Genomic DNA, 27,998 nt, shown 5'->3' with positions numbered 1-27,998 from the left:
CAATTTATTTACCCCTAGACATCGATAGAGCTTGTTTATTATTATTATTCCTACACTTTTAGGTTTATTACTGCTAACTTGTTTTATATGTATATTTGCATTATTGAAATGGTTTTACTTATTTTTATTAATAAACACCTTTAGTATAGTACCACCAGACTCCAACGAATTCTTCTTTCTCTGCTGGTTAGACACCCAGTTACGGGGTACTTAACAGCTCAGATCCTTTGTCTCCAACGCATCTGCTCCCAGTATGAGGCTTTCTTTTCCAGGACATCCCCCTTCTTCTGTCAGTACCTCCAGTTGAACTCTGTCTTGTGTGTTTTCCCACAGCTGTCAGTCTGTGGTTTTGTATTGCCATGTGCTCCTGTCCCCATTCCTGCTCTACTCCAGCCCCTGTATCACTGATTACTCCATCTCTCACTTGTTTCTCATTATTACCTGTATTGCTGCCACCCCTGTCTCATTGTGCTCCACCTATCATCTGCCTCTCGGTTTACTGCTCAGTGTATTTCAGTCCTGTGTTTTCACCTGTTTGTTGCAAGATTGTGCCAGTGAATTTCCAGCATTTGTATCTGTACTCTGTCCATCCGAATATTGACTCTGCCTGTTTCCCGATTTCTCTGGATGTTTTGATCTCTGCCTGAACTGTGCACACAGTGATATTAATCAAGTAACAAATCCCAAGGTGCAAACAAAGTCAGCGTCACAGTACTGGGTCTGTGAATGGATCCCTGCTCCAATAGACAATAGGTGCAGGAGTCGGCCATTCGGCCCTTTGAACCAACACCGCCATTCAATGTGATCATGGCTGATCATCTACAATCAGTACCCCATTCCTGCCTTCTCCCCATATCCCTTGACTCCTCTATGGCTATCAGCATCCTGACATCTTCAAAGGATGGGGCTTCCCTTCCTCCACCATAGGCCGCAAACAAGACTCCAGGATGGTATGTTGCCTCCCTGGTGCAAGGGTCAAGGATGTCTCTGTGCGGCTGCAGGACATTCTGGAATGGGAGGGTGAACAGCCAGTGGTCGTGGTGCACATAGGTACCAACAATATAGTTAAAAAACGGGATGAGATCCTACAAGGTGAATTTAGGGAGTTAGGAGATAAACTAAAAAGTAGGACCACAAAGGTAATAATCTCTGGATTACTACCAGTGCCATGTGCTAGTCAGAGTAGAAATAGGAGGATATTTCAGTTGAATATGTGGCTTGAAAAATGGTGCAAGGGGGAGGGATTCAAGTTTCTGGGGCATTGGAAGCAGTTCTAGGGGAGGTGGGACAGGTATAAACAGGATGGTCTGCACCTGGGCTGGACTGGAACCAATGTCCTAGGGGGAGCGTTTGCCACTGCAGTTCAGGAGGCTTTAAACTAATGTGGCAGGGGGATGGGAACGTGCAGAGAGACAGAGGGGTGTAAAATGAGGGTAGAAGCAAAAAGTAGTAAGGTGAAAAGTAAAAGTGGCAGGCAGGCAAATCCAGGGCAAAAAGCAAAAAGAGCCACTTTTCAACATAATTGTATAAGGGCTAAGAGTGTTGTAAAAACAAGCCTGAAGGCTTTGTGTGTCAATGCGAGGAGAATTCGTAACAAGGTGGATGAATTGAATGTGCAGTTAGTTATTAATGAATATGATATAATTGGGATCACAGAGACATGGCTCCAGGGTGACCAAGGATGGGAGCTCAACATCCAGGGATATTCAATATTCAGGAGGGATAGACAGGAAAGAAAAGGAGTTGGGGTAGCATTGCTGGTTAGAGAGGAGATTAACTCAATAGAAAGGAAGGACATTAGCCTGAAGGCTGTGGAATCTATATGGGTAGAGCTGCATAACACTAAGGGGCAGAAAACACTGGTGGGAGTTGTGTACAGGCCACCTAACAGTAGTAGTGAGGTTGGGGATGGCATTAAACAGGAAATTAGAAATGCATGCAATAAAGGAACAGTAGTTGTAATGGGTGACTTCAGTCTACATATAGATTGGGTGAACCAAATTGGTAAGGGTGCTGAGGAAGAGGATTTCTTGGAATGTATGCGGGATAGTTTTCTGAACCAACATGTCGAGGAACCAACTAGAGAGCAGGCCATTCTAGACTGGGTGTTGAGCAATGAGGAAGGGTTAGTTAGCAATCTTGTCGTGTGAGGCCCAGTGGGTAAGAGTGACCATAATATGGTGGAATTCTTCATTAAGATGGAGAGTGACATAGTTAATTAAGAAACAAAGGTTCTTAACTTAAAGAAGGGTAACTTTGAAGGTATGAGACGTGAATTAGCTAAGATAGACTGGCAAATGATACTTAAAGGGTTGACGGTGGATATGCAATGGCAAGCATTTAAAGATTGCATGGATGAACTACAACAATTGTTCATCCCAGTTTGGCAAAAGAATAAACCAGGGAAGGTAGTGCACCCGTGGCTGATAAGGGAAATTAGGGATAGTATCAAGTCCAAAGAAGAAACATATAAATTAGCAAAAAAAAGCGGCACACCTGAGGACTGGGAGAAATTCAGAGACCAGCAGAGGAGGACAAAGGGCATAACTAGGAAAGGGAAAAAAGATTATGAGAGAAAGCTGGCAGGGAACATAAAAACTGACTGTAAAAGCTTTTATAGATACGTGAAAAGAAAAAGATTGGTCAAGACAAATGTAGGTCCTTTACAGTCAGAAACAGGTGAATTGATCATGGGGAACAAGGACATGGCAGACCAATTGAATAACTACTTTGGTTCTGTCTTCACTAAGGAGGACATAAATAATCTTCCAGAAATAGTAAGGGACCGAGGGTCTAGTGAGATGGAGGAACTGAGGGAAATACATATTAGTAGGGAAATGGTGTTAGGTAAATTGAAGGGATTAAAGGCAGATAAATCCCCAGGGCCAGATGGTCTGCATCCCAGAGTGCTTAAGGAAGTAGCCCAAGAAATAGTGGATGCATTAGTGAAAATTTTTCAAAACTCCTTAGATCCTGGATTAGTTCCTAAGGATTGGAGGGTGGCTAATGTAAACCCACTTTTTAAAAAAGGAGGGAGAGAGAAACTGGGGAATTATAGACCAGTTAGTCTGACATTGGTGATGGGGAAAATGCTAGAGTCGGTTATCAAAGATGTGATAACAGCACATTTGGAAAGAGGTGAAATTATCAGACAAAGTCAGCATGGATTTGTGAAAGGAAAATCGTGTCTGACGAATCTTATAGAATTTTTTGAAGACGTAACTAGTAGAGTGGATAGGGGAGAGCCAGTGGATGTGGTATATTTAGATTTTCAAAAGGCTTTTGACAAGGTCCCACACAGGAGATTAGTGTGCAAACTTAAGGCACATGGTATTGGGGGTATGGTATTGATGTGGATAGAGAATTGGTTGGCATACAGGAAGCAAAGAGTGGGAGTAAACGGGATCTTTTCAGAATGGCAGGCAGTGACTAGTGGGGTACCGCAAGGCTCAGTGCTGGGACCCCAGTTATTTACAATATATATTAATGATTTAGATGAGGGAATTAAATGCAGCATCTCCAAGTTTGCGGATGACACGAAGCTGGGCGGCGGTGTTAGCTGTGAGGACGATGCTAAGAGGATGCAGGGTGACTTGGATAGGTTAGGTGAGTGGGCAAATTCATGGCAGTTGCAATTTAATGTGATAAATGTGAGGTTATCCACTTTGGTTGCAAGAACAGGGAAATAGATTATTATCTGAACGGTGGCCGATTAGGAAAAGGGGAGATGCAATGAGACCCGATTGTACACCAGTCATTGAAGGTGGGCATGCAGGTACAGCAGGTGGTGGAAAAGGCAAATGGTATGTTGGCATTCATAGCAAAAGGATTTGAGTACAGGAGCAGGGAGGTTCTACAAGGCCTTGGTGAGACCGCACCTAGAATATTGTGTGCAGTTTTGGTCCCCTAATCTGAGGAAAGACATTCTTACCATAGAGGGAGCACAGAGAAGGTTCACCAGATTGATTCCTGGGATGGCAGGACTTTCATATGAAGAAAGACTGGATCGACTAGGCTTATACTCACTGGAATTTAGAAGATTGAGGGGGGATCTTATTGAAAAGTATAAAATTCTAAAGGGATTGGATAGGCTAGATGCAGGAAGATTGTTTCCGATGTTGGGGAAGTCCAGAACGAGGAGTCACAGTTTAAGGATAAAGGGGAAGCCTTTTAGGACCGAGATGAGGAAAAACTTCTTCACACAGAGAGTGGTGAATCTGTGGAATTCTCTGCCACAGGAAACTGTTGAGGTCGGTTCATTGGCTATATTTAAGAGGAAGTTAGATATGGCCCTCGTGGCTAAAGGGATCAGGGGTTATGGAGAGAAAGCAGGTACAGGGTTCTGAGTTGGATGATCAGCCATGATCATACTGAATGGCGGTGCAGGCTCGAAGGGCCGAATGGCCTACTCCTGCACCTATTTTCTATGTTTCTATGCTGCTGTCACTCGCATCTCCTGCACATGTGGCTTAGCTACCAAGCTCGATGGAGCCATTTCTACTGACAGGAGAAGGGACAAAGATGGGTTATTGGTACCTTAAAACCAGTTGCTTCGGGCTGATGGGGCTCATCAGCTGTGGCTCGCATCTCACCTAGAAGGAAAACTGACCTTTAGCCTCTGCTGCCTTGCAGCTATTCCCATTCATGAGGAAATCTTTGGGAGTAAATTCCAAGGAAAATATCTGGAGCTGGAGTCCCTAAGGCAGTACAACGTTTCACTTCAATGCTGACTGGCAATAAGGGCACAACTGAGAGCATCCTGACTGGCTGCATCACTGCCTGGTATTAGAACTGTACTTCCCTCAATCGCAGGACCCTGCAGAGAGTGGTGCAGACAGCCCACCACATCCATAGATGTGAACTTCCCACTATTCGGGACATTTACAAAGACAGGTGTGCATTTAAAAAAAAACGCCTGAAGGATCATTGGGGGCCCAAGTCACTCCAACCACAAACTGTTCCAGCTGCTATCATCTAGGAAGCAGCCAGGACCAACAGGCTCCAGGACAGCTTCTTCCACTGGGCCATCAGACTGATTAATTCATGCTGACACAACTGTATTTCTATGTTACATTTTCCTGTTGTACACACTATTTATTAAAAATTGCACACTTAAACAGAGATGCAATGTAAAAATTTTTACTCTCGGGTATATAAAGAGTGCACAAATCACTCTCTCACCTAGATGGGGTCAGTTGTGCTGTGAGGATTACATTCCTTGACTTCTCTAGTGCCTTTAACACCATCCAGCCCAAGATCTTAAGGCACAAACTAACGGAGATGGGAGTAGACTCTCACATGGTGGATTGGATAGTGGACTACTTGACAGATAGACCTCAGTATGTGCGGTTGGGAGACTGTAGGTCTGACACGGTGGTCAGCAGCACAGGGGCGCCGCAGGGAACCGTACTCTCTCCGGTCCTGTTCACCCTGTACACATCAGACTTCCAATATAACTCGGAGTCCTGCCATGTGCAAAAGTTCGCTGATGACACGGCCATAGTGGGGTGTGTCAGGAATGGACAGGAGGAGGAGTATAGGAAACTGATACAGGACTTTGTGATATGGTGCAACTCAAACTACCTGCGTCTCAATATCACCAAGACCAAGGAGATGGTGGTGGACTTTAGGAGATCTAGGCCTCATATGGAGCCAGTGATCATTAATGGAGAATGTGTGGAGCAGGTTAAGACCTACAAGTATCTGGGAGTACAGTTAGACGAGAAGCTAGACTGGACTGCCAACACAGATGCCTTGTGCAGGAAGGCACAGAGTCGACTGTACTTCCTAAGAAGGTTGGCGTCATTCAATGTCTGTAGTGAGATGCTGAAGATGTTCTATAGGTCAGTTGTGGAGAGCGCCCTCTTCTTTGTGGTGGCGTGTTGGGGAGGAAGCATTAAGAAGAGGGACGCCTCACGTCTTAATAAGCTGGTAAGGAAGGCGGGCTCTGTCGTGGGCAAAGTACTGGAGAGTTTAACATCGGTAGCTGAGCGAAGGGCGCTGAGTAGGCTACGGTCATTTATGGATAACTCTGAACATCCTCTACATAGCACCATCCAGAGACAGAGAAGCAGTTTCAGCGACAGGTTACTATCGATGCAATGCTCCTCAGACAGGATGAAGAGGTCAATACTCCCCAATGCCATTAGGCTTTACAATTCTACCGCCAGGACTTAAGAACTTTTTAAAAGCTATTATTAATGCTTTTTGAGATAGTGATTTAGATGCATATCATATTTTTTACTGAGTTAAGTATTGTATGTAATCAGTTTTGCTACAACAAGTGTATGGGACATTGGAAAAAAAGTTGAATTTCCCCATGGGGATGAATAAAGTATCTATCTATCTATCTATCTATAAAGGATGTAAGAAACAAAGACAATTCAGTTCCTCTGTTGCTGGTGGTGCCAAACTGTATGGGTCTCCGACATTCATTAGAGATGTGTGAGTTTGCTACACGGGTAACAGCTTGCTTTCCACATTGTCTTGCCCTTGCTTGCATATCTAGACAGCTCGGACACAACATCCATGACCCTCAAAAGGGTCCATATTCTGATGTTTACGCTGACCCATCTAGTCTTTAAAAGCCTACATTGTTCCAAGTTCCATAAACTCTTAAATTTTAAAATCCCATCCTCATTTTTAAAGATTGAGTAGACTGGAGCTCTTTTCCTTACATGTACGAATATGAGCTAATCAATAGAGTTCTTTAACATTACAAAGAGGTTTGAGAGGAAGAGGTACAGATATTCCCACTTAGTGGAAAATACCCATTTTAAAGTTATAGACATCCAGTGACAACCTAAAACAAAACTTAGGGGAAAACTTTGCCCAGAGTATATGTGGAATGTAAAATCTGAAATCGTTCAATAATTAGATAAATATCAAAAATGGATTCAAGGGAAAGTTCATTAAGTACATGAAGAAATAAAGAACAGGATATACTCAGAGGTTTGATTAAGTACTGTGGTAATACACAGCATGCACATGGAGCATTGAGAATAACATGGATCATTTGGGTAAATTGCTTATTTTTGCAGTGATAACTTGATGGGCTGAATGGCCTAACTCTGCTCTTAATGTCTTATGTTATTTTTATCTTTGCCATTTATCAATTTGGCAGTTTTGATCACTACCCCTGTAAGGTTTTCTGAAAATCTCCCTGCCTCTTCAATCTCCCTTTTTATTTATTAATTCAGGAACCTTTGTCTTTGGCAAAGAAACTATTAATAAATCAAACCTATCCTGCTCTAACAATATGACACAAGAGCCAAATTGTTGATGTTGTTAGCGATCATTATCTGGAGGGTGAAAAGTGATGGAAAGCATAATTATGGACTAACTGAAAGGAGAGCCAGGCTTCAGGAAATTGGTCTAGATTCACAAGAATTACCTCTGGAATGATAAGGGTTAACATACGAAGCGCATTTGAAGGCTCTGTCCTGTTCTTACTGGAGTTTAGCAGAATGGGGGTGGGGGATCTCATCAAAACCTACTGAATATTAAAAGACCTGGATAGAATGGACCTGGAGAGGATGTTTCCTAAAGCAGGGGGTCCAGGACCAGAAGGCACAGTCTCAGAATAGAAGAATGCCTCTTTAGAACAGAGATGAGAAGGAATTTCTTCAGCCAGAAGGTGGTGAATCTGTGAAATTTATTGCTGCAGACAAAGGCCAATTTATTAGGTATAATTAAAGTGGATGTTGATGGGTTCTTGATTAGTAAGGGTGTCAAATGTTACAGGGAAAAAGCAGGAGAATGGGGTTGAGAGGGATAATAAATCAGCCATGATATAATGGTGGAGCAAAACTTGATGGGCTGAACAGCCTAATTCTGCTCTTGTCTTATGGTCTTGCGGAAATTAAAACTACACGATTTAACTTCCAATGGACATTTTGTGGCTAGTGGACAAAAGTGTCCCTGCCACATAATGAACAGTTCAGGACAAGCCTGTTTTATCATTCAACCTTCCGGTTAGTTACGTATTCATGGAGCCATCTTTCAACATGATAACAAAAGGGATATATTTTGGATATCCCCAGTTTGTACTCAGAAGCTTTTGGAACAACACCAGTATTGAATATTTAAAGGAGTTCTGCTGGTTTTGATGTGCTGCTGTTGTAAATATGTAAATTTTATCTATTTTCAAAATGTCAAAGTAAGTGATTCTGGCAGTTGAACTGTAGTTAATTGTTTATTGTTATCTTTGTGTTGAAGTAGTAGTACAAAACATCAAGTCAAGTGAGTGAGACTCTCTTGAATCTTCCTGGATTCTCTCTCCTGGAGATTTGCTGTGAATAAAGACACCCATACTTCCCAGTTACAGCTTCAGTATTGCTCAGTTTCAGTCAGTCTCATTTGGGACATATTCTGTTCTCATTGCTACCGTCGGGATGGATGTAGAGGAACCTGAAGACCTGCACTCCATGTTTTAGTTACAGCTTCTTCCCTTTTGCGATCAGATTTCTGAATGGTCCATGAATATTACCTCAATCTCACTCAAAAGAAAACTGGCAGGTCAGCTTATTTTAACTACACTCCTAAACTGTGGAACTCAATACTTAAAACTATAAGGGATGCAGACACAGTTGACAATTTTAAATGCCAGCTCAAAACCTATTTCTTTAACCTTGCTTTTAACTAACATCATTTTGTCTTTTGTTATTACGTTTGCACTTTATTCCATTGTAAAGCACAATGAACTACATTGTTTGTATGAAAAAATGCTCTATAAATAAATTTGCCAAGATCCACAGATCTGCCTGTCCAGGTAGACCCATTGTTTCAGCTTGTTCCTGCCCCACTGAACTTGTATCTGAACACATCGACTCAGTTTTATCCACCTCGCTTCAGTCCCTTCCTACCTACATCTGTAACACTTGCTCTTGATCTTTTCAATGATTTCAAATTCTTTGGCCCTGAGCATCTTATTGTCACCATGGATGTCCAGTCCCTGTATACCTCTATCCCCCACCAGGAAGGCCTCAAAGCTCTCTGTTTCTTTCTGGACACCAGACCCAACCAGTTCCCCTCCACCACCACTCTGCTCTATTTAGCGGAATTTGTCCTCACTGTCAATAATTTCTATTTTGGCTCCTCCCACTTCTGTCAAACAAAAGGTGTAGATATGGGAACTCACATAGGGCCCAGCCTTGCCTGTCTTTTTGTCGGCTATGTGGAACAGTCCATGTATCAAGCCTACACTGGTGTCACTCCCCCACTTTTTCTATGCTACATTGATGACTGCATCTGTTCTGTTTCCTGCACCCATGCTGAGCTAGTCGATTTCATCAACTAGCTTCCAACTTCCACCCTGTCCTCAAATTTACCTGGTCTATTTCTGACATCTCACTTCCCTTTCTCGATCTCTCTGTCTCTGGGACAGCTTATCCACTGATGATTATTTCAAACCCACTGACTCTCACAGCTACCTGGACTACAGCTCTTTCCACTCTGTTACTTGTAAAAATCCCATCCCCTTCTTTCAATTCCTCCGTCTCTGCTGCATCTGCTCTTAGGATGAGGTTTTTCCATTCCAGAGTGAAGGAGATGTCCTCCTCCTTCAAAAACAGGGGTTTCCCTACCCCTACCATCAACTGCATCTCTTCCACTTCACACATCTGCCCTCACCCTATCCTCCCGCCACCACACCAGGGATAGCATTCCTCTTACCCTCACCTACCACCCCACCAGCCTCCACATCTGGCACCTAATTATCCGTAAATTCCGCCATCTCCAATGGGATCCCACCACCAAGCGGATACGATAGGGTCTTTTAAGAGACTTTTGGATAGGTGCATGGAGCTTAGAAAAATAGAGGGCTATGGGTAACCCTAGTAATTTCTAAGGTCAGGACATGTTCGGCACAACTTTGTGGGCCAAAGGGCCTGCACTGTGCTCTAGGTTTTCTATTTCCCACCCCCCTCAACTTTCAGCTTTCCGTAGGAATCACTCCCTATGCGACTCCCTTGTCCATTCATCCCTCCCCACTGATCTCCCTCTTGGCACTTATCCTTGCAAGTGGAACAAGTGCTACACCTGCCCCTACATCTACTCCCTCACTACCATTCAGGGCCCCAAACAGTCCTTCCAGGTGAGGTGACACTTCACCTGTGAGTTTTCTGGGGTAATCTATTGTATCCGATGCTGCTGGTGTGACCTCTTGTATATATTGGTGAGACCCAGTGCAGATTGGGAGACCACTTCGCTGACCATTTACGCTCTGTCTGCCAGAAAAAGCAGGATTTCCCAGTGACCACCCATTTTAATTCCACTTCCCATTCTGACATGTCAGTCAATGGCCTCCTCTACTGCCAGCAATGAAGCCACATTCAGGTTGGAGAAGGCAACACCTTACGTTCCATCTGGGTTGCCTCCAACCTGATGGCATGAACATTGATTTCTTGAACTTCCTGGAATACTCCCCCCCACCCCCATTCCCATCTCTTACCTCATCTCCTCCCCCTTTTTCTTTCCTCCACCACCTCTGTCCTCTCCCATTAGATTCTCCCTCCTCCAGCCCCAAGTCTCTTTCACCAGTCTGCCTCCCAACTTTTTTCCTCACCCCTCCCAGTTTCACCTATCATCTTGTGTTGCTCCACCCACCCTTTTAGTCTGACTCCAGTTATTTTTTTCCCCCAGTCCTGCTGAAGGGACTCAGCCTAAAACGTCGCCTGTACTGTTTTCCATAGAAGCTGCCTGGCCTGCTGAATCCCTACAACATTGTGTGTGTTACTTGTATTTCCAGCATCCGCAGATTTTCTCTTCCCTACGTATAAATTGTCATTATTCCTCAATTACACTATGCACTTAGTATTTGTAATTTTTCTCATGGATTGCAATGTACTGCTGCTTAACAACAAAATTCGCGACACGTGTGGGTGAGAAATAGGATTCTGAAGGTGCAATGTCTCACATACAGCATTAGGCCGCGCGCCCCCACCAGGGGCACGGGCACAGCCGGGGTCGAGCCCGCGCGTCCCCGCCGTGCAGCGGAAATGGTGGCAGCCGCCGGGCTCGAGAAGCGGGCACGCGCCGGGCCCCGGGACTTCCGCCGCCCCACCCCCTACATCATTGGGCGACAAGAAAACAAGAATATATATTAATAATTAAAAAAGAACAAAATGCCGCGTCCGGGCAGTGGGCGGGACTTCAACGCAGCTGGGTAGCAGGTAGGTTTCCCTCACTAATGTAGGCCCATGGTTAATGCCCCCCAACGCCCGCCGTCACCTGAAGCGCTTCTCCCCACCCACCACCTCCTCCCTCCCAGCCCGACCCCCATCCCCCTGCCCTCTCCTACCTGTGGAAGCTGGTGTTGGTGTTCTTCCTGTACACTGCCGTGCACCCATAGGCCGCGCAACTGGTTGGCATTATCAGGAGGGATGAGAAATAATTTTTCTCTTCCCTCCAATTCCAATCACAAAACGGTTTGCTTTTACAGCGTCCGAAATGCCCTTTTTGCCCCCCCCCCACTGTTCTCCGACCTCCTTTACTAAGATGGCAGATCTGCGAGCAGACTCTTGCCGTCGACGGGGGGAGGGAAAGGGGGAGGTTCACGTCAGAACGCGCGGCGTGGGAAGACGTCTCCCTTCTCAGTGGGTAAAGGCCATTCCAATGCAAGGTGGGTGACGTTTTTACCTTGGCTGTAAATAGACAGGAGGCTGGGGAGGTTGTAGTGTAAATTGCGTCCCGTTCTCGGTGAAGGCTGGTTCTGTATGTGTGGAGAAGAACACTAAAAGGGACCGTTTGGCTTCTCCGACATGCTCCGCCATTCAATAACATCATGGCTGATCCATTATCTCGTTGCAATTCACTCGCACTAATCTCGTATCCTTTGATTCGCTATATTAATTATGGCAAGTGTTTATAGATTCAGAATGCATTGGCTAGTGTTTTTTTTGCACTGCATGTGTACTTTGAAGGAATTACGTATTTGCATCTTTAGTTACCTGTTTATATATCCTTGTTAACGTTTGCTAGTTCTTTCAAAATTATTTCTGTTGCGATCGAGACATGCTCTCAAATAGTATTTGCTTAAAAAATACTGTTGCAAACTTGCAGAAAGTAGACCCTCCCTTGAGTCACAGGACTCTCTAGGAAGGGTTATTTATTGATGCTGGATTAAAAGTTAAAACAATATTTAAGTTGATGTAGGCATAAATGTAGTATAAGAGTGAAATTTGTTTAAAACTTTTTAGGCAATCACAATTCAATTGTTGGCAAAAAATACATTTAAAAATAAAGTCATCATTAAACTTATGCCAAATTTTAACTTTTGCACTAAAATGTTTGCTTGTGGTTTTATATTTTGACTTGTTCCCCTCCCTTTGTCATTGCCAACCTTGTATTTTAACTGTCTTATAACTATCTAATTTCATTGTTTACCTTCCTAACAAAATCTAAACAAATTTAATTCAGATATACAACTATTCCAACCTTAGTTGTTTTTGTGGCAGAAAAATTACACACTTCCGCTATAATTTGGGTAAGGAAATGCTACCTGACACCATCCATTAACAGGACAACTCTAGCTTTCAAAAGCTATGTCCCATATTCTGTACAACTGAGCTATTAATTTATTTTATTATATCCTTTAATCAATGTACACACACACATACACTCATGTAGATCGTGTATACGATCACATAGATCGTCCCTTCCTTGCTGATATGGTTACCAGTATTGAACAGAGTACTCCAGGAATGCGTCTAACTCTTAGATTTGTAGGCGTATTCTTGAGGGTAAGGCAAAAATTCATTTGGTCTTTGTAATGCAGTTATAACTTTCCACTTGGGTTCTATGTATAGATCCTTAAACCTTTGCTTATCCATAGTCTTTTTTTAAAGTTAATTATTTGATTGAAACCCAAAATGAAAGACCCCACATTCAATATTCTATCTGGCACAGGTGTACTCCTAATTTTTTTAATTCTCTCTCTTTTTCCTGTCTACATTATTTACTAATAACTTAATGTTGGTAGAAAGGTTTAATCTGTGGCTTTTAAAACAGTCATCCAAGTCAAATACTGAAAACTTTGAGTCTGAAATGCTAATAGATGGGGTTTTTTTTTTCATCATAGATTGTCATTTTAGCAAAGGGTTCTCAAGTGAAATGGAGGTAGAGAAGAAATGGTGGCTTATCTGTCTTAAGCAAATTAGTGAATCTGTTGGGTTATTGTGAGAGGCAACACTGACAAGGATGTAAATTTTTTCCTTTGGGAGGGAACGTGGTTGATTTGTATAGCACATGCACATCTCTTTTAGATTGACTCATGAGAATCTGTGACTAGAAAAATTAACATTTTTTTTGAGGACAGTAGACTTCTCATTTGACAAACTACATGAAAATCAAAGAATGAGAAAATAATTATTGCTTAAAAATAAAAATAGCTGGAAAAATTCAATAGTTCAAAGTAAGATTTATTATCAGAGTAGATGCATGTTGCCACATACAACCCTGTGATTCTTCTTCTGTAGGCACACTCAGCGAATCTATGGAGTAGTAACCGTAAGCAGGAGCAATGAAAAAGCAGGCGCATAGAAGACAACAAACTATGCAAATGCAAATAGCAATAAATAATCAGAGCATGAAATAACAAGATAAAGAGTCCTTAAGGTGAGATCGTTGGTTCTGGGAACATCTCAATAGATGAGTGTTGTTACCCTCTTTAGTTCAAGAGCCTGATGGTTGAGGGGTAGTAACTGTTCTTGAACCTGGTGGTGCGAGCCCTGAGGCACTTGCACCTTCTACTTGATGGCAGCAACAAGAAAATAGCAAGGCCTGGGTGTTGAGGATCTTTGATGGATTCTGCTTTCCTACAACAGCGTATCATGTAGATGTGCTCAATGGTTTGGAAGGCTTTACCCATGATGTACTGAGCCGAATCCACTACTTCTGTAGGATTTTCCGTTCGAAGGCATTGGTATTCCTGTACCAGGCTGTAATGCAGCCAGTCATTGCACTTTCCACCATACATCTATAGGTCAGGCAGCTTCTGTATGGATATATAAAATTAACATTTCATGTTGATCTTTGATCAGGAAATTCGGACATTTTGATTAAAAGTCGTTATTTTAATTTCTCTCTCTCAACAGCTGCTCCCTGACCTACTGAATATACTCAGCTTTGTTTTTGAGATTTCCACTGTCTCCATTTGCTTTACTTTGCAAAAATGAATATTGTTTCCATGGGAGACTATTTTGAGCTAAACCTAACTGAGTTACAAGAAATAATTTCAAGATGTTTACTGAGAAATGTATGACAGTTCCCTGACTCATTGGGGCATTGCAATTGTACTAGTTTAATTTAGAGCAACATTTTTTAATAGAAACATATTAATTGGGAACATGAAATTCACTTGGCTCAATGAACGTGCTCTGCCATTCACTAAGATCATGAATCTGCATCCCTGTGCCAGAAATCTTTCACTACCATGCTTATAATGAATCTGTCAACTATTAACTTTAAAACATTCATAAAACATTAAAAGACTTTTTTTCCACCATTCTGGAAGGAAGAAAGTTCAAAAGTACCTTGACCCCTCTAGGACAAAAAGAGAGTTGTCCTCAGCTAAAATAGGTGACCCTTTTACTTTTAGACTGTAGTTCCTCCTCCTAAACTCTTTGACAAGAAGAATCATTATCCATGTTCACTCTGTTAGGACTCTAAGAATGTTTTTAATTCAAGTCCCTTCACCCATTTTTAAATTCCCATGAACGCAAGCCTAACTTGCCAACCTTTGCTCAACAGATAACCAATCCATTCCTGTTGTCAGCCCAGTAAGCCTCTAAGCTGCTTATGCAATTAGAAGGCCAATGTTTAATGCGACATACTAAGACAAAGACAAAATTGAGTGTGTTATCAGATTCAGATGTACAGTATGGACAAGTACAATGAAAAACATAATGGCATCACCGGCCCATAGCATCTAATAAGCAACACTTACAAGAAAGACAAATATAAAGTAGAAATTTTTAACAGGAGGGAACTCAATTAGAACAAAAAAAAGCAAAGTCCAATGTAGTGCACAGTGGTCACAGTGTTGCTAAACTACTGGTTAGGGTAACACACAAAATGCTGGATGAACTGAACAGGTCAGGCGGCATCTCTGGAAATGAATAAACAGTGTTTCAGGCAGAGACCCTTCTTCAGTGATTAGGGTTTGCTGAATGGTTCTTGGACCGATGAGGTGGGGCTTCAGGCTTCTGTGCCTCCTGCCTGATGGTAGCTGTGAGAAGACTGCATGACTCTGGATTTATTCTTACCAATTCCTGAATGGAGGCATTGTTTTTTTTAGTTCTGTATTCATTTTGCATTAAACTATATATATTTTCAGGATTACATAGTACCCCTGCATGTCAGCCTATTGCAAATCTTACACTGGGTCACTGAGATCCTTCAGCCTCTAGACAATATGCTTTCCTGTACACAAAGTACACTGCAGATGTTGTGGTCAAAGCAACATGTACAACACGCTGGAGGAACCCAACAGGTCGGGCAGCATCTGTGGAAATGAGCAGTCTAGGCCCAAAATGTTGACTGCTCGTTTCCACGGATGCTGTCCGACCTGCTGCGTTCCTCCAGCGTGTTGTATGTGATGCTTTCCTTTATTTTGCTGGCCAGAATGGACAATTTCACATTTTCCCATATCATACAATAATTACCAGATCTTTGCAAACTCACAACCTTTCTATTTCCACTTTTATGTTCTTTCATAACATGCTTTCTAACTTAATGTTGTTCATAATTTTAACAACCTTAGAATTGGTACCTTCAGACATCATTTATATAATTAGTAAAATGTTGAGGCTCAGCATCAATCTTTGAACTACCATTTCTCAATTAGTTAGAGACTAATTTATGCCAACTCTTTTTCCTGGTAGCTAGCCAATAGTATATCTGTGCCAATGTCTTATTTCTGTTACGTACCCCGTAACTGGGTCACTTACCAGCAAAGATCGAGAGGTCCGTTGAAGTCTGATGGTCCTATTTTTAACAGTATTTATTGATAAAAATACACAAAAATAATATCAATGCAAACATACAGATAATATACGTCGTCAATACTAAATCTAAAAGCGCGGGTATAATAATAATCAATAAGAAATAGCTCTATCGTTGTCTAGGGGATAATGTATTGTCCGATGGAAATATAAAAGTCACTTTAGTTCATTCAGGCTGCAGCCTTTGGTTGGAGTCAAGAGAGAGAGATTTTGGAACTTGCCAGATTTTCCTTTTTTATGATGTCGATCCTTCGAAATGTCGTGGGTGTCCTTTTCCTTTTAGCTAAGCCGTTCTTCCGTGGTCAGTCCCGCCAATCCCAGGCAACGGGAAAGGACGCACGCGGGCCCCACCGGCTGTCGCTATTAAACGCTGTCACGGGATTTCTAGCGTTTCTCCTGGTGCGTCTGAAGGGGTTGTTCCCCAGACCCTCTTTTATCCTGACTCACAGGGTCTCAGATGTCAATCAGGTTGGGATGATGCCATCCCTCAACCAGCCCACTTTGGTCATTCCCTGAGGGCTTCAATGAATAGTACAGTACTCAGTACATAATTCTGTCTCCAAGAGACAATGGCCGTTATCCGTGGCTTTGTATCGCGGAGGCTAGGACACATTCCAAACGTCTCTCATTTCCTGGGTCCCCAGGCCCGAATTAATAGCGATCTTGCGATTCTCGAAAAGGAGGGGGCTACTTTGTACCCTTCGGCCCCTCAGAGTTGTGGCACGTTCGTAACACTTCCCACACTATTTTCCACCTTTATAAATGTTTTTTGGAAATGTAAGGCTAGTACGTATACTGGTTTCCTTTTAGCCACAGCACGTATAACTTCAAAGAACTAAAGTAATGTTGCACAGACATGAGTGATTGAGTTATGGAGAGAGGTTGAACAGCTTGGGACGTTTTTCATTGGTGCATAGATAAGGTGCATACACACAGTCATTTTCTCAGGGTTGGGAAATCAAGAGCCCGAGGGCATGGGTTTAAGGTGAGAGGAGAGAGATTTAGTAGCAACTTGAGGAGCAACTTTTTCACCCAAAGAGTAGTCAGTATATGGAATGACCTGCCAGAGGAAGTGGTTGAGGCAAGTACAATAACATTTAAAAGGTACTTACACAGGTAAATGGTTAGGAAGGGTTTAGAGCAGGGTTTCCCAACCTGGGTGGGCTTCATGGATACCTCGGTTAATAGGGTCCATGGCATAAAAAATGTTGGCATTCTGTGGTTTAGAGAAATGTGGGCCAAAAGTGGGCAAATGAGGCTAGCCTAGATGGGAATCTTGGTCGGCACTGTTCCCTCCAAGTTGTGCAGGTGTGCAGCAGCGCAGTAACTGAAAAGCTCCCATGCATATAGCTGTTGCCACGCAGCTGGGGTTTTATTTTATATAATGTTGACATAAAGTGCCACACCTGGTTGGAGCAATGGTTGGTCAGCGCAACTGTTTTTAAAAGAAATTGTTGGGAACTTTGTTGGCCGGCATGGACCAGTTGGGCTGGAAGTCCTATTTCCATGTTGTACAACTCCATGGCTCTCTGATTATAACGTAGTCAAACTTGACTTGTCTTGCACAAAACTTTGATAAATTTGCCCAATTATCTTGAGTATGTTCAAGTGCCTTGCTATAATTTCTTTTAATATGGCTTTTAATACTTTCCCCATGACAAAAGAGCCGCATTTGTAAGAATAGAAGGCATTTATTCTGTTACAAATTATCCATATATCAAACTCAGAAGCTGAGGCTCAGGTCATCAATAACTGATGCATATGTGAGATTGGATCTTTTCACTGAGCATCTATAAAACAGATGTACTCTTCCATCTTGTACCTGCTGCTCAATATTACAATAACCACCCTCCCTCCACCACCCTCTTCCCACTCTTGCATAATATTAATGGCAACACCCTAGAAATTATTGGTCAACTTGGGAACGATATTTTGTTAAAAGCCAACATTACTGATAAAATTCAACTTTACCTCTCGCACCCTGCACATACTTTGGTTATTTGAAGAAGACATTATTCAAAGATTGAGACCTTAAGCTATGCATTAAGTTTATGGTCTGTCAAACAACAGATCTTTTCATTTATTTATTGAGATGCAGTGTGGAGTAGGCCCTTCTTGCTGTGAGTCACGCTGCCCAGCAATCCACTAATTTAATGCTAGCCTGATCATGGAGATGCCTGTCTACTGTATTTAATGATAACGTAGATGACACCTCAAAATACTGGAAAGTTATTACAAATAATCACTGTTAAGATTTTCCAATCCACCAGCAATCCAATGTGTGAACATGAATGCTCTATTTCAAGCTAACATTCTAGCATTGAGATTCCACTTGCACATGCCTGAATCAACCCTCCTGAAACAAATATTCCTCATTAGAACCATAGAACATTACAGCACAGAAACAGGCCTTTTGGCCCTTCTTGGCTATGCCGAACCATTTTTCTGCCTAGTCCCACTGACCTGCACCTGGGCCATATTCCTCCAAACCCCTCTCATCCATGTACCTGTCCAAGTTTTTCTTAAATGTCAAAAGTGAGCCCACATTCACCACTTCATCTGGCAGCTCATTCCACACTCCTACCACAGTCTGCGTGAAGAAGCCCCCCCAATGTTCCCTTTAAACTTTTCCCCCTTCACCCTTAACCTATGACCTCTGGGTTTTTTTACCCCTAGCCTCAGTGGAAAAAGCTTGCTTGCATTCACTCTATCTATACCCATCATAATTTTATACACCTCTATCAAATCACCCCTCATTCTCCTATGCTCCAGGGAATAAAGTCCTAACCTATTCAACCTTTCTCTGTAACTCAGTTTCTCAAGTCCCGGCAATATCCTTGTAAACCTTCTCTGCACTCTTTCAACCTTATTAATATCCTTCCTGTAATTAGGTGACCAAAACTGCACACAGTACTCCAAATTCGATCTCACCAATGTCTTATACAACCTCACCATTACATTCCATCTCTTATACTCAATACTTTGATTTATAAAGGCCAATGTACCAAAAGCTCTCTTTATGACCCTATCCACCTGTGACTCCACTTTTAGGGAATTATGTATCTGTACTCCCAGATCCCTCTGCTCTACTGCACTCCTCAGTGTCCTACCATTTACCTTGTATGTTCTACCTTGGTTTGACCTTCCGAAGTGCAATACCTCACACTTGTCTGCATTAAACTGCATCTGCCATTTTTCAGCCCATTCCTCCAACTGGTCCAAATCTCTCTGCAAGCTTTGAAAACATCAAGCTCTATCATTATCAAGATATCACCACGAGAATAGCAGAAGTGTTCAAGGCTCACCCAAAATGTCCTTTGGGGGTATAAAAACTGTAACATCCTCACCAATTTTATCTCCTAATACATTTAAATTAATCAAAAACTGTTTGACAGGCCTTTGAGAAATTGAGTTCCAAAGTATCAGAGAAAAGGATATGCTTCATTTTAAGCTTAAATAGATGACTCTTTACTTTTAAACAGTGATACCTAATTGTTAACTCACATGAGCACTTGTCCTCTCCATTTCCACCTTATCAAGACACCACGGGATAGGTAGGAATCCATGACCTGTGACTGATCAAAATGGAGGAGGAGGACCTGGGAACCTTGTAATAACTTGAGTCAGAGAAAGCTCACAATATATACGAGGGGTGATTGATAAGTTCGTGGCCTAAGGTAGAAGGAGTCAATTTTAGAAAACCTAGCACATTTCTTTTTCACCCTCCTCTAGTGTTGCCACCATGTCCTTCTGGACCTCCTTGGGTGATAAGCCCTTGAGACCAAAGTAGCGGATGACTGCACGAAGGCCGATGTTGTCCATTTTCTCAGACAGTGCTTACTTGCAATTTTCAATTATCTGAAACAGAAATTCCACAAAAGTTATTAACTTCAAACTTTCTGCACAATCACTTAGAGTTGAACTGCACATGCATGTAACAAGAGCTGTATAACTCATCTCCTACCTTAGGCCACAAACTTATCAATCACCCCTGCTGTTGTCCACTTTCTGGAGGTCCAAGACACCGACCTGCAAAGAAGGGATCCGTATGCTCCATGACCGCTGGACTAAGTGTGTAAATGTAGGAGAGGACTATGTTGAAAAGTAAATGTGCTAAGTTTTCTAAAATTGACTCCTTCTACCTTAGGCCACAAGCTTATCAATCACCTCTCGTAAGTGATAGGAAAACACTGTTCCTTCCTATATTACCTGCCTATTCCATCAAGCTTTCTTTGAGAAAGTGTAACACTCAAACAACATAGATTGGGAGACTGCTTCACCAAGCACCTATCCTCCGCCTGCCAGAAAAAGCAGGATATCCCAGTGGCCACCCATTTTAATTCCACTTCCCATTTCCCTTTACAACATGTCACAGAACATAGAAATCTACAGCACATTACAGGCCCTTCAGCCCACAATGCTGTGTCGGCCATGCAACCTACTCTAGAAACTGCCGAGAATTATCCTACCGCATAGCCCTCTATTTTCCTAAGCTCCATGTATCTATCTAAGAGTCTCTTAAAAGACCCTATTGTATCTGCCTCTACCACCTTCAATGGCAATGCATTCCACTCACCCACCACTCTCTGTGTGAAAAACTTACCTTTGACATTCCCCTTTTACCTACTTCCAGCACTTTAAAACTGACCTCTGAAATCCCCCTTGTGTTAGCCATTTCAACCTTGGGAAAAAAATCTCTGGGGTTATCCAAACAATCAGTCGTGGCCTCCTCTTGTGCCAAGGTGTGCCAAGAGGAGGCCACCCTCAGGGTTGGAGGATCTTGTATTCCATCTGGGTAGCCTCCAGTCTGATGGCATGAACATTGATTTCTTGAACTTCTGGTAATACCCCCCTGCTTCACTATTTCCCATTCCTATTGCTGTCTCTTACCTTATCTCCTTACCTGCCCTTCACCTCCCTCTGGTGCTCCTTCCCCTTTTCTTTCTTCCATGGCCTTCTGTCCTCTCCTATCAGATCCCCTCTTCTGCAGCTCTGTATCTCTTTCACCAATAAACTTAACAGTTTACTTCACCCCTCCCCCTCCCTTCCCGGTTTTACCTCTCACCGACTTTTTTCCTCTCCTCCACTCACCTTCTTACTCCGACTCTTCATCCTTTTTTTCTTCAGTCCTGTTGAAGGGTCTCGGCCCGAAACGTCAACTGTATACTTTTCCATAGATGCTGCCTGGCCTGCTGAGTTCCTCCAGCATTTTGTGTGTGTTGCTTGTGTTTAGTTCCGGTTGCCTCATTATAGGAACGATGTGGAAGCTTTAGGGACAATGCAGATGAGATTTACCAGTATGCTGGCTGGATTAGAGAGCATGTCTTATGAGGGAAGATTGAGTGAGCTAGGGCTTTTCTCTTTGAAGCAAAGGAGGATGAGAGGTGACTTACTAGAAATGCATAGGATAATAAGAGGTATAGAGTGGACAGCCAGTGCCTTTTCCCAGTGCAGCAATGGTTTCTATGTGGTGCCATCATTTTAAGGTAATTAGAAGAAAGTATAGGAGAGATATCAGAGGTAGGTTTCTTTTTACGGAGTGGTGAGTGCATGGAAGCCACTCCCGGTGGTGGTGCTAGGGGCAGTTACATTATGGACATTTAAAATGATTTCCTAGATAGGCACATCAACAAAGAAAAATAGAGGGCCATGTGGGAGGAAAGGGTTAGATTGATCTTGGAGTGGGTTAAAAGGTAGACACAACATCATATTCTGAAAGGCCTATACCGTGTTATACAAGTGACCCCTGTTTTTCGAACGTTCGCTTTACGACAGCTCACTGTTACGAAAGACCTACATTAGCATCGGTTTTCACTAACCAAAGAGGATTTTCGCTTTTACAAAAAAAAGACGCCTGCGTAATACGTGTGTTACCCCGAGAAAGACTACCATGACCGTGAAACCTTGTGCGGGCAGTTGTGTGCGCATGCGTGTACGTGCCAAATCTTTTTTTCTCTACATTAATTTTGTCTCGCTGTCTTCCCGATTTTGATAAGTGAAACTACATCGTACATAGAATATTTCTATTTTATATGGGCTGTGTATTTATCATATCATTCCTGCTTTTACTATATGTTCGTGTTATTTTAAGTTTTATGTGTTATTTGGTTTGATTTGGTAGGCTATTTTTTAGGTCAGGGAACGCTCAAAAATTTTTCACATATAAACTAATGGTAATTGCTTCTTCGCTTTATGACATTTTCATACAAACACTCTACCTTTGGATAGCGGGGGGAAACCTGTACTGTTCCATGTTCTTTGTTGAATGTGAGGTTTTTAGAAAAGACGAAGCTTAATGCAGATTTATGTGCTTCTTATTTATGTCCTGATTATTTTGAATAGTTTAGTGAAAACTTGAAAGGGAATGGTCATCTGATCATCCTTGGTCAGCTGACGACAAAGATAGTGGGAAATCTAAAAGACTATTTGGTGTGCTCAGGAAGTATTGGCTGCACAGAGCCTCAGTTCTTTCTGTCAAACATGCTTATTGTACTTCTCATGCTGATGTACAGAATGAACTATTGATATTTTTAACTAGAGTTAGTTACAACCTACTGTTGAATTGCCACATGTATAAAATTGTTGAAAACACCGAAGTGATTGCGGTGACAGACAGGCTGATGGAAACACCAATTAATATCTCTGCTGTTCACACTTCACTCTACAGTAACGCTATGCTAGCACATTTTCATTTTATCTTGGAAACAAACATCTGTATGTAAGAGTATTTTATACGTTTTTCTGGATTTCTTATTTATTCTTTCTAAGATTAGATACTGATCTTAAAAAAAGAGGTGACTAGCAAATAGTGCCTATAATGCACTACTTTAAGTACAATAAGTATTTTGTGAAAATCAGCAAAATCACTTTTTCTTTCAAAACCTCAAAAAACTGAACAACATGGAGATGGTACATTGTATTCCACAGAAAATGCTACACTGGGGAGGTGGTCTTCAGAATAAAACAATGTGTGATAGGATGGAGGACCTTCATTAAGGGCCCTCAACACCTAGAACATGCCATTGTCTCATTACCATCAGGGAGCAAGTACAGGATCTTGAAGACACACGCTCAGTGTCTTAGGAATAGCTTTGTTATCATTGCCATCAGATTTCTGAATTGTCCACGATCCCATGGACACTTCCTTACTAATTTGCTCTCTTGCACTACTTATTATTTTTCTATTTCTTATTATTGTAATCTTTTTATATATCACACTGTACTGCTGCCACAAAACAGCATGTTTTACAACATTTGTCAGTGATGTTTCTCTTGGCCTCAGAACCAGAATTAATGACCCAGGTGCATCTGCGAGAAGCTGGTGAAGGCTTGTTAATTGCAATTAATCTATTTGGAGAAATTGTAAAATAGAATGAGATAGATAAGGACAGGAATAAAGAAACACATTTTTAAACTGAGATACAGAACACAGCTGCTGAAATAAAATAATGCTTGAAATAATAAGATTATCAGTGTCTAAGGAACCTGTTGATTTTTCATTAAGATTGAAATAAAAGCAGGTTGCAAGGGCTCTAAAATGCCTAGATAGATGAGACGTTGTGCCTTGAGCTTAATATTTTGCTTCAATTACAAAGGTGTAGAAGACAGAGGTGAGAGTGGAATGGAGAATTAAAGTGGCAAGCACTCAGAATTATACTTGCAGACTCCATGGATAATAGTCATCTAATCTGGAGTTATCCACTGTAGAGCTAACTATGAAGTGATCACTGGATGTTGTTAACTAAATTAGCAAATGTACAAGTGCATCACTGCTCAACATGGAAGGAATGTTTTGGGTCCTTGTGCAGGAAGGTGATAGGGGTTCGTGGAAATGGAAGAGTGAACTCTGGTACGATGGAGGGAATAATCTCAGTTGTAAGCTGAGAGGAGAGGGAAATGTATCAGAATCAGGTTTAATATCACTGACGAATGTTATTCTGCGGCAACAGTGCAGTACAATACTTAAAATTACTATATACTACAATAAGAATATAGAGTGGATTCTGATTAATTGGGCTATTGTTTAATCGGGGCAACTGTTTATTTGGGACAAATCTTAAAGAATAAAACTAATGAAGTAATTTAGGAAATGGAGCTTTAATGGAGTAGAAGTTGAGATTGTGGAAAAACGAAGGCATCTCAGAATTACTCGAGTCAAAAATGTCATTATCAGAACACGTAACAGCACCGGAGAAACTCAGAGAATAGAATGTTATATAATACTGGATTGGGGAAGACCTAGTTATATAGCTGTGCTCTTGTAATGGAACCTTGTCATCCAGCACTTCATTCTCTGCAACTTCCGCTATCTTCAACATGATCCTTTCACCAAACACATTGTTACCTCCTCCTCCTCACTCTCTGCTTTCTGCAGGGATCGTTCCTTCTGTGATTCCCTTGTCCATTTGTCCCTCCCCAGTAATCTCCCTCCTAGCACATATCACTGCAAGTGGCGGAAATACTACACCTGCCCATTCACCTCTCTTACCTCTGTAATAACCTGGTTTATTGCAGTAATACCGTTATGCTGTTAGGTGTTCTATTTTCTGCAGATTTTCTCAAAATGCAATGTATTCCTTTAATTATACAATCAGGTATTTATTTTTTTACTTAAAATAATAATTCAGCTGATAAAGTTAGGCTTGTTGTAATAGCCAATAGGATTTGTCTTGTTAATGTTTTGTCCAATAAGATGCCCTGGAACATTCTAGGGGATTCAGGGGTAGCCATTTTTTTGGAGAGAGCATGTGAGTTTTGGGGGAAGAAGGAGAAAGAAGGAAAATGGAAACAGACAACAAAATAGCAGAGGAACATGAACTTATTCGGAAGAACAGATACTGCTATCAGAAAATCTTCTTGCATACTTTGGTCTCACAGAGAATGTGCAGATAACTTTTAGTTAGCTAGTTCTCACATGACCTTTGAGAAAGTCTGACACTTTGTCCTTTGATATTGTGTGGATATTTATTTATATTTTGCTTGGACTGTGTTTTTAGGCAGAATTGTTTGGTACTGTGAGCAAATGAAGTGAAGCAAACCAGATTGATTATGCAATAATGGGCTCCAGTGATTTTGTGACTGTAGGCTAATATACATGTAATGGGCCCTTGTCTTTATTTTGTTTGTTATAGTTTAAAATATTTTGTCAGTACAATTTCTACTTGCTTATACTGGTGTGAGTTAAATTTTGCTTCCTGGCGAGCAGTAAATTTGCATGGGTGTGTCAATATTCATACAAGTAACAGCCCTACTTTCCCTTAAAGGAACTCTCAAACTGTTACATTTTGTGTTTACCCAAATAGTATTTACTCTAGATGTGTTTATATATTGGAAATTACCTTTTCATCGTTATTCCCATGCATTGTTGAGTAGTGTTACTGTTAGTTTGCATTCACAGTATTGCTAACTCATTATGAGCCTACGGTGAGAGGGTTATACCTCCATTCAGGACCCCAAACAGTTGTTTCAGATGATGCAAACTTCACCTGTGAATCTGTTGGGGGTCGTCTATTGTATCCATTGCTCCCTATGCGGCCTCCTCAACATTTTAGGACCCAATGTAAAGACATTTCACCAAAAGTGAAATTTCTCAACCATGTCCAACCATGTTAATTCTTGTCCCCCATTCCCATTCCAACATGTCAGTTCATGGTCTTCTCTTTTGTCACTCTCCATCAAGGTAGATTCCAAGGTTGATAGCACGAGTATTGACATTGATTTCTCCTTCTGGTGATTTTACTTCTCTCCCCCTTCCATCATCTTTTGTTCCCACTCTGGCCTCTTGCCTCTTCTCCTCACCTACCTATCGCCTCCCCCTGGAGCCCCTCCTTCCCATTCTCCCATGGTCTGCTCTCCTCCCCTATCAGATTCCTTCTTCTCCAGCCCTTTACCATTCCCACCCACCTGACTTCATCTATCACTTTCTAGCTAGTCCTCTTTCCCCTCCCCCCCACCTTCTAATTCTGGCATCTGCCCCCTTCTTTCCTGTCTTGAAGAAGGGTTTTGGCCCAAAATGTCGATCGTTTATTCTTTGCATAAATGCAGCCTGACTTGCTGAGTTCATCCAGCATTTTGTGTGTGTTGCTCTGGATGTTCAGCATCTGCAGAATTGTTTGTAACTAACTTGTGCCCCTGAGATAAAAGTCAAGGAAAACATGAGAAAAATCAGAAATGGACCATTTGAAAATAAGAGCAGAATGGAATCTGGAAACGTAGATTGTCAACACTTGACTATTTTATGAGAACGGGGAGCAGAAGAGGTGACAGAGGAACAAGGGTGGTGGGGTGGAGATGCATGTTTACCAAAGGAGGTGTAAGGTATTCCTTCCCTCCGCTATCCTGCCGGTCATCCTTGGGCAAGATGTAGCTCCTGCTTAGCCCTCCAGATCAAGGGCATATATAGCCATGTGAGCAGGTGGTGGATGGTCGTATGAGCAGCTGGTGCGTGTCATAAATCATGGTTATGCGACCGTTGACACCAGGCAGATTATCTCTGCAGAGTATTGGTAAAGGCTGGGGTCACCCATCTTGTAAAGACAGTGTCCAAGAGAGGCAATGGCTTCTGTAAAAAAATTTGCCAAGAGCAATCATAGTCATGGTCATACGACGTGGCACATAACGAACGAATGAGAGACTAACACCCAATGATGACTGTTCCATGTATCCCATAAAAGACAAAAGCATGACTTGGATCCATGCAGGTTTGGAGTAAATAAGTGAAAATGCATTTAGCCAAACAAAGGAAGATAAGTGAGGGGAAATAGAAACAGAAAATATTTTAAAAGTTCAGCAAATCAGGTAGCAAATGTGGTAAGATAATCAGTTAACATTCTGGGCTGAAGGGCAACAAAGGTAATGTTAACTGTTTCCCTTTGCACAGATGCAAACTGATCTGTGAGTTTTTCAGATTTCCAGTATCTGCAACAAACAAGTACTGGAGGAACTCAGTGGTCAATTAGCCTTGGGTGGGGGGGGGGGGGGGAGGAGAAAGAATTGTTAATGTTTTTGGGTCAAAGTCCTATATCAACACTATGTTTGGAGAGGGAAGATTGGTGTACTTCGTGTGGGTGAGTAATGATAGATGGAAGGATGGAGATTGGAGATAGGGAGGTGGATAATATATGGAGGCTGGCAAAAGAGGTGGATGGAGCAGGTGAGGAGAGAGGAGTATGAAGGTGGAGGCAGTTGGAAGATGAGAATAAGTAGACACACAAAACCACCAGTGCTGTAATCTGAGCATGCAAGGTGATAATGGGAACCATTAGTGGAGAAGTAGCAATATAAGTCAGATGGGGGAGTGGAATCTGGTAGTTAAAATCTGTGGGTAGTAGGTGGAATGAACTAGGTGGGGGACAAAAATTGGTGATCGAGGACAAAATGCTGTGTGCCTCTATTCTAGTATCTAAAATTTTTGATTTTCATTTCAATGGTGGATGAATATTTGGTCCCCTGGTCGATGAATACAATATTATAGTTCTCTGTTAGCTTCCAACTAATCCACACAATTTGCCCAGATTATTGTTTCCAGTAGTGTACCCAACACTGAGTGCTCTCTCTTCTCTTGTAGCTTAGATTTTTAAAAGACAACTTTTAAAAGACATTTGGACAGTTTCATGGATTGGAAAGGTTTAGAAGGCCAAACCATTAATGGGATTACCTTGGATAGTACTGTATATCATGGTTGGCATGGACCATTTGTGCCAAAGAGCCTTTTTTTTGGTGTTGAATGACTAGTTCTTCAGTTGTCCAGCAATGGCCCTTTAAAAAAATAAATATGTGACTGTAATTTCTGCCTTACTTTAGCTCATGAAGCAATTATTTTCCTTGCACATCTCTGCAGTATAATTTTAAAAAATGTATAAAACATCTAGATACATTACGTACTTGTTAACAATTTACACTATATCATTTAAATTTTAATCCCCACCAAATAAAACAAACAAACGACTTATCTAACTTAGGACATTTTTTATTCTTTTAGAATTTTTACCACTATCC

General features: G+C 41.8%; 2 protein-coding genes and 1 long non-coding RNA gene across 15 annotated transcripts in view; 1 reads left to right on the top strand and 2 right to left on the bottom strand.

Moving 5' to 3' along the window:
* The window catches only part of LOC140732378 (THAP domain-containing protein 2-like), a 35,271-nt gene extending 23,752 nt beyond the window's left edge, over positions 1 to 11,519 (bottom strand). For all 7 annotated transcript variants that reach the window (XR_012100060.1, XR_012100061.1, XR_012100059.1 and 4 more), the window contains exon 1: positions 11,300 to 11,519. Coding sequence is in view for 1 of the 7 variants with exons in the window: in XM_073054944.1 (XP_072911045.1) it covers positions 11,300 to 11,370 (71 nt within the window). In the remaining 6 variants the exon portion in view is untranslated. The remainder of the gene's footprint in view (positions 1 to 11,299) is intronic.
* The window catches only part of galnt11 (UDP-N-acetyl-alpha-D-galactosamine:polypeptide N-acetylgalactosaminyltransferase 11 (GalNAc-T11)), a 123,809-nt gene continuing 106,863 nt past the window's right edge, over positions 11,053 to 27,998 (top strand). The window contains exons 1-3 of one of the 6 annotated variants that reach the window (XM_073054941.1): positions 11,655 to 11,826; positions 12,418 to 12,484; positions 13,476 to 13,614. The gene's annotated coding sequence lies outside the window, so the exon portion shown is untranslated. Of the gene's footprint in view, positions 11,172 to 11,543; positions 11,621 to 11,654; positions 11,856 to 12,417; positions 12,485 to 13,475; positions 13,615 to 27,998 lie in introns of those variants that run through there. The other 5 variants (XM_073054940.1, XM_073054942.1, XM_073054938.1 and 2 more) reach the window with 5 other exon arrangements.
* Positions 17,907 to 27,912, bottom strand: LOC140732380 (uncharacterized). Of its 2 annotated transcripts, XR_012100065.1 has the most exons (5): positions 27,658 to 27,912; positions 26,304 to 26,562; positions 21,093 to 21,268; positions 19,966 to 20,030; positions 17,907 to 19,859 (listed from the first exon to the last, which is right to left on the bottom strand). It is a non-coding gene; the product is annotated as an uncharacterized lncRNA (long non-coding RNA). The 2 variants fall into 2 exon arrangements; XR_012100063.1 differs by having other exon boundaries at positions 17,907 to 20,030.

Source organism: Hemitrygon akajei, chromosome 8 (genome assembly GCF_048418815.1).
Source record: "Hemitrygon akajei chromosome 8, sHemAka1.3, whole genome shotgun sequence".
NCBI classification, from domain to species: Eukaryota; Metazoa; Chordata; class Chondrichthyes; order Myliobatiformes; family Dasyatidae; genus Hemitrygon; species Hemitrygon akajei.
This window is presented reverse-complemented; position numbering and strand designations above follow the sequence as displayed.